The 6,805-nt window shown below is 40.2% G+C and overlaps 2 protein-coding genes across 2 annotated transcripts in view; both read left to right on the top strand.

Annotated features, from left to right (window-relative positions):
- Window positions 1-1,237: 1,237 nt before the first annotated feature.
- On the top strand, window positions 1,238-4,568 carry GDF9 (growth differentiation factor 9). The gene is made up of 2 exons (XM_009890693.1): window positions 1,238-1,667; window positions 3,616-4,568. Exons 1-2 carry the CDS (start codon window positions 1,238-1,240, stop codon window positions 4,566-4,568), a joined length of 1,383 nt encoding a protein of 460 aa, XP_009888995.1.
- A 1,386-nt stretch (window positions 4,569-5,954) lies between these two features.
- LOC104291949 (cytochrome b-c1 complex subunit 8) overlaps window positions 5,955-6,805 on the top strand; it is a 1,585-nt gene continuing 734 nt past the window's right edge. The window contains exon 1 of the mRNA XM_009891261.1: window positions 5,955-6,081. Within this exon, the coding sequence (XP_009889563.1) occupies window positions 5,955-6,081 (127 nt within the window). The remainder of the gene's footprint in view (window positions 6,082-6,805) is intronic.

Below are 6,805 nucleotides of genomic sequence, written 5' to 3'. Positions count from 1 at the left end.
TTCATGGAAGAGGGTAGGGTTAAAGGGCAGCTTTAATTGTCATGGAACAGCAGAAACTGTAGTTACATGTGTTTGAAACTAATGTAAAGTGGGACTAATTCCAACCCACAAGGGAGGGAGCAGATGAGCTTGTTTGGTGCAAGCATGCCTGACTGAAGGATGTATTTTTAAAATAAGATCACCTTGTACAAAACAGTTGCAACATAGCTGACTTTAGAAGTGACAGTATCCCCCACTTACCATAATCAAATCAGCTCTAAGAAATATAGCAGAAAAGGTTATATTGTTTCATACTGTAGATTGTTATCTGAATTCACCTTCCACTCCAAATCAAAGAATGCCAGACTGACATTTTTATAAGTTAATTAAACACTCTCTGAACAAGCAATCCTTACTTAGAAGCCTTAAGATGTGAAAGTTAGATTATGGGTGACATTTCACTAGATTATTGATAGCATAGCTCTAATTAAAAACATCTGTTACAAAACCACATTTTCCCCCCCTGTATTTTCCTAATTAAATAAAATTAAACTCCATCCCTTTAGTTTTGTTCAGCTACAGGAGTTTTTAAATGTTCCTGATGTAATCAATATTGCTTCATTTGGAGGCTTTTGGAGAACACTCCATAGACATCTGATACTCACTGAAAAAGCACTCTGCTTTTTGGATGCCTTACCTCAGACTGGAGGTAAATATGTGCTGTGTGCTGGAATGAAAAGGAATCTGATGGTACTATAGTCACGGTTACCTCTTTCTCAAGTGGATATTACTGTCTACAGAGAAAAGAAATGTGAGAAATACATCAACAGAAAATGAAAACCAGTTTCTTTCTTTTTTTTTTTTTATTAGCTTAAATTGCTAATAGCAATAATATTTAGCATTATGTATTTCTGCAAATACACGGATTTAGTCAGACTATCCAATCCTAATTTATCTCCCCAGCTCCCTCTGGAGGATGGCACATGCTCTTGTTTTGTAATTCACCATGTGAAAAAGGTTAACTCTCAGAATAAGCATTTTGTTTATAATATGCTTTCATGGGCAAAGGCTCTAGCCTAAATGCAAACAAGCATGTGGTTTCAGCAGACAGCTGCAGATCTTTCTCTTTGGTTTCTAATCAGAAAAACATCTCCCTCCCATTCCACAGCTGCGACTTATATAAGGGATGGGACTTAGGTGCTCTTTTTTTCTTGAATATTTTAGGGGAGGCATTTTTTTAGCTGCAACCCTAAAGAGCATGGAGAGTACTTGGAGAATTTGTGTTTGTTTCTATTGCTGTCTTCATTGGCTTTCTTCTAGCATCCAGTGTTCCCCGCGCTCCAGGGGTCGCGTAGTCCCTGACAAGACCCCTGGGTTATTGGTAGCTCTTGAGGATGCTGCTAGTGAGCTAAATCCATTGCTGCGCCTGCCAAAAGGTGTGAGACGTGGATATGCCCTCCTGCCTCCCCTTCTCAAGGTGCTGTCTGACCGGGGACACCAGAACTGGGAAAGCGAGGCCCCCAGGCTACAGCCGCACTCCAGAGCCCTTCGGTACATGAAGAGGCTATATAAGATGTCTGCTACCAAGGAGGGAATCCCCAAGGCTAACAAAAGCCACCTCTATAACACTGTTCGACTTTTCACTCCATGTTCTGAATGCAAGCATCGCCACAGGGACCTAATGAAAGGTAGGTGTGGGGTGACCTCCACTGCAAAGGTTAAATGGGGGTTTTCCATGCGTTCTGTGCTTGCAGCATAGTATAAAAATATCTTATTTTTTTAGAGTTGTTGTTATTTTAATCCTGATGGTTTTCCTCTTAAACAGTAGGAGTTTTTCATAACCTACTTCTCCTTGAATGGCGTTAGACAAAGACTTCTTCACAGTTTGGGAACTGCCACACAAATGGTACTGTGTTCAAGATACCGTTGATATTTCAGCCTGACTCATTATGAGTCAGACAAAATTCTACAATCAGTTCTAAGACAGATCAGTGGAAGAAATGGTTAGGCATAATGGGCATGACGTTTCCTCTAGTGCCTGTCTTGGTTCTGCTTTTTTCAAGGCCATAAAAGCATAGCACTGTAATGAGACTTGGAACAAACTGCCAGAAGCCCATTGCAAGATGACTTTTCTCCTTGCCTTGTATGTTTGCTAGGGAAAAAACACAACCCAAATGTGTAACTCCCCTGAAGGGAAGAGTAGAACTACTTGTAAATCAGACTCAGGACTGAAAAACTAGGATGGCTGGGCACTTTGGAACTTACTGTGCTTTCATGGTTTTCTTAAGTGTGGGCTGGTCACAGCGAAAGCAGCTAGAAATCCTTGGCCTTTAATTCTACTTATGGGACTGCTGACAAGTGAGCTGACGTCTCCTGCCTTGGATTTTTTCACTTAGGAAGACAGATAATGTTAAACACAAATATCATACTTGTGCATAGTAACAGCACTTGGAGATTGAGGTGCAGTTAAGAAGTATTCACTAAGAAAAAATAAGATCAAAGAAAATAAATTAGTGTTCAGGACTAAAATTTCCTGGCATAATATAATCTACTGCTTCAGAAATATACTCACAATTAACAGTTAATCTCATGATTATGTACCCTAAATGTAATAATAATTAAAGTAGCAGCCTGAATCTGGACCAACTTCCTACAATTATTGAGGCTATTCAAATTCATGATTGTAGAAACATTCATTAATATAGGAAACATAAGTTTATCAAGGGTCTATAGAGCCCTCACCTAATTTCTGATTATTTGGCATATGTAAGTTTGAAGAGATCACTTAATGCATTTGTGTGGTCAAAAATGAGCAATTTCTAATTTACAGAAAAAATACAGTGGTGAACAGTCAAAAAGGCATTCTATTAAAAATATGCTATGTCGACATCTGGAAAACAGGCCAGGAAATGAGTTCATCAATCTCAAAATAAGATGGAAATTGGAGCGAATTCAAAGAATACCAGAAAAATTCTTAACACTGAGGCAAAGATTAGAGTAGTGTATCTTACAGTAGGGGTGAATGTGACAGAAATGTGCATTCAGAATAGCTTGGAAGCTCTGATTCTGTTTCATAAAAGAAAAGCAAAGTGAGACTCATGAAATGATAATTTTTTTTTAAATAGGGCTAATAAATTTCTGCCTTGACATTACTCAGACTTGTTGGCAGCTGCTGGTCAAGAGATGTAAATAGGAAACAATATGTGAGTAGGAAGAATAATTTGAGTTAATGCTGAAAAGATCTGAAAACATTCACTTTAAAACTTTAGCTATTGTCTTTTGTGGCTTGTATAATCTGGAGTGTCTAGTTTCTGTGTCCCCATATCAACACTGAAAAGACAACTGGTAACTTCCTCCTGTATTGTTTTGGTTTTGGTTTTTTTGGTTTTTTTAATGAAATAAATCCTAACATCTCTTAAAATCGTGGGTTTTCTTGGTTTTGTTGTCATTTCTTAACTTTTAAATCTTATAACCCTGACCAAAGTAGAAATTCTGTATAATAAAAGTAAGGGAGGCCATCTAAATTGGTGTCTTCTGCTGATGATTTTTTTCTACTTATCCACTACATGACAGTATTTATGTCTAGGGGGAAAATTAAGATGCACTAACTCTAGGAGATTTTGTTTCCCTTCTCAGGAGACGTTCACTCGGTGGATTTACTCTTCAACCTGGACCGTGTTACTGCTCTAGAGCACCTACTCAAGTCTGTCTTGCTCTATTCCTTTGACACATCGGTTCCCATTTCTTCTTCCATTACATGCATGTGCCATTTATTTGTTAAGGAACATGATTTTTCTAGCCAAGTATGTCCCAGCGTTTCACACTCTGTAGCTTTTAGCCTGCACTCTGAAGTTAGAAAACGCAAGTGGGTTGAGATTGATGTGACTTCTTTTCTCCAGCCTCTAATTGCTACTAACAGGAGGAATATTCATATGGCTGTGAACTTCACTTGTCTGATGGGTGATCCACAACAGAACACTAAACTGGAAAATCCCATTAATATGGCACTGGTTCCCCCTTCTCTTCTGCTTTATTTGAATGATACCAGTGAGCAAGCTTATCACAGGTGGAACTCACTTAGACACAGAAGGAAAAACCCAGTGCGGCCCAGGCAAAGGAACAGTCCACGTATTGATCCTATGGGTGACAAAGGAAAAGAGAATTCACAGGGTAAAAGGGCCTCTCGACGTCGAAGAGATGAGAATCTGAAAGAAGCACCAGCAACTCCACCTCATAATCTGAGCGAATATTTCAAACAATTTCTGTTCCCTCAAAATGAGTGTGAGCTTCACAACTTCCGTCTAAGTTTTAGCCAACTGAAATGGGACAAATGGATAATAGCACCACACAGGTACAGCCCTCAGTACTGCAAAGGTGACTGCCCGAGGGTCGTTGGGCATCGTTACGGCTCTCCTGTGCACACAATGGTACAGAACATAATATACGAGAAACTGGACTCCTCTGTTCCGAAGCCCTCCTGTGTTCCTGCCGAATACAGCCCACTGAGCGTCCTGACCATAGAGCCTGATGGCTCCATCGTCTACAAAGAGTATGAAGATATGATAGCTACGAAGTGCACTTGTCGGTAGTGGGTGACTCCTAATTGGTTTTACTCTGGGTTTGGGTATTTTTGCATTCTCAATGTATCTGTAATCAACTGAATAGTGTTTGTGCAATTCTAAGAGCTCTATCAAATCAGTTAGGATTTAGCATGGAGTTAGTAGAAGGTGTTTACATCATAGCACTTATTTTTGTAGCCACTCAGCCTTTCTAGAATGTGAAATTAAATGTAAATACTATCTTTTTATTGGCATAAATTTGCATTTAAAATGTGGAAAAGGTTTCAACTACCAGATGTCTATTTTAAGCTGTTTTGTTACAGATTTAAAAAAAGGAATAAATGCCTATCATGCATACCACTTACATTCGCTGCCTGCTAGTTTTCCTCTATATAAAGAAATCTTTTGTGCGGCATCTCCAGCAAGTCTCTAGGAAGACAGGAAAGTCTTTAATGTTAAAATTACTTTCTCAGTTTTTCATTATTTGTCCCTACCACATTTCCAGTTCCCCTAAACCAGAAGACAACTCTTCCTTATGCTTCTGTAAAAAGTTACAAGGTAGTTTCTTGCTTTTCTTCTCTCGCGCTCTTTGGGCTTTCTCAAGCATGGGTGGTAAGAATTTAAGGACTGTATGATAACTTGTAAAAATTTAAACAACAGAACTATCTGAGTAAGAACCGGCACCAGCTTACTGGTGGGCTGTTAAAAACAGAAAGGCTTGATCTAGTCCAAGAACAAATCATATGCTGCTCAAGGGGTGAGGGCACAGGATCCTACGCGTGGAACGACACTGCCACTTGCTTCTGAATTGTGAAGAAATGTTCAATGCTGTCAGCTTTTTTTTTTTTTTTTTTTAAAAAAAAGGCTTTTAGAAAACTTTTAAATGAGTTCATGTAAGAACTATTAAATTGGTTTAGTAGCTGAAAATGTGAGGCCACAACCTCATTTCCTCTCACAATAAAATTTTAGGTAACAGTGCCTTAATTCTATATGTTTTGAAACCAAATTTTCACTATGGTTTGTTTATTTTTCTCCTAGACTTCTCTAGTTTTAAGAATTTTGTCGAAAATGCTAGTTTCAGGGTGGGGACCCAAGCTAAGAGGGCTTTAGATGGGGCTCATACACACAGAAAACCCCAGCTTTGGTTTGGTTTGGTTTTGTTTTTCAATAGAAGGATGTAGAGCACCACTGTCTTTTCAAAACTCACTAGGAATAGCCTTTAAAATGCTGCCTTGCTAATGCATTTATACACGAATGCCTGAACTTTCTCCAATAAGCCACCTAGCCAGACCCTAACCTTAGATCCTGACCTGGGCGATTCCCCAGGGCTTGGCTGGGGGCTGGGCCTTCAGCCTGGCAGGGAAAGGACTGAGCCCAGGGGGACACATGACTGTGTGACCTGGTATTACCGTGACAATGACTCACCTCGTCACTGGTCACTGTCGGTGTGACACTTCTCCAAGTTGGAAGTACTCTGTGGAAGAGCGACACGATCTGGCTAGCAGTTGTATAGCTTCTACCAAACCGAAGTTCCTAACTGAAGGTTGCATTAGCCTGGAACTGTTGAACTAAAAATAGTGCTTGCTTTGGCTCCAATTGAAGGTATGTTTAAAATAAATGCTGAAAGCCCAAGGTAAATATGGTGATGTCAAACAAAAAAAAAAAAAAACACCCCAGCCCACAGTCTGTGCTACATTTGTTTGGTTTAAATTACATTGCCTAATACAGCGTCACTCCCACTAATCCCTTTCCAACAGTGGGAATTCAGCTTCAGCGAGCCAGGAGGAGGAAAATAAAGTTAATTATTTCTTTAACACAAACGGAAAAAAGCAAAGGGCTGAAGTTAAGCTAAATAAACTACGTTTTGGGGTGCAGCTTCAGAAATACGTAACCTCAGCAACGGATTAAAGATTGAGACCGCATTCTCCAGGGCGGATGTACGTTGCTACACCGTTTTCAGTCAGCAGCGATACTCATTCTGACAATATGTCTGGCATTGCAGCCGTCTTGCTGAGGTCGGAAACCATCGCCGCCACAAAAAGCCGGCCTCCTGGATGAGGATAAGCTTGCTTTTGGTATTAATGAGAGGAATTTGAGGCGCCGCCCCCCTCCCCACACCGAGCGGCACTGAGTCGCCTTTCAACCACCTCCCCTTGCTGAGGGGAAGTGTCACTGCGATTAAATTATTACAATGGGAGTATATAAATTGTGATTTTACAGGGTCACCAGGCGGCGGCAGCGCTGAGGGAACGCCTGAGGCAACGGCC

This window comes from Charadrius vociferus, unplaced genomic scaffold, assembly GCF_000708025.1.
Source record: "Charadrius vociferus isolate BGI_N301 unplaced genomic scaffold, ASM70802v2 scaffold370, whole genome shotgun sequence".
NCBI lineage: Eukaryota > Metazoa > Chordata > Aves > Charadriiformes > Charadriidae > Charadrius > Charadrius vociferus.
The sequence above is the reverse complement of the archived record's forward strand: the minus strand, read 5'-3'. Positions and strand labels throughout refer to the sequence as shown.

Bases quoted from the DNA above. Each gene is read 5' to 3' on its own strand.
- GDF9 (XM_009890693.1), top strand. From the start codon at position 1,238: ATGGAGAGTACTTGGAGAATTTGTGTTTGTTTCTATTGCTGTCTTCAT. The intron at 1,668-3,615 runs GTAGGTGTGGGG...TTCCCTTCTCAG, and splicing joins CCACAGGGACCTAATGAAAG to GAGACGTTCACTCGGTGGAT.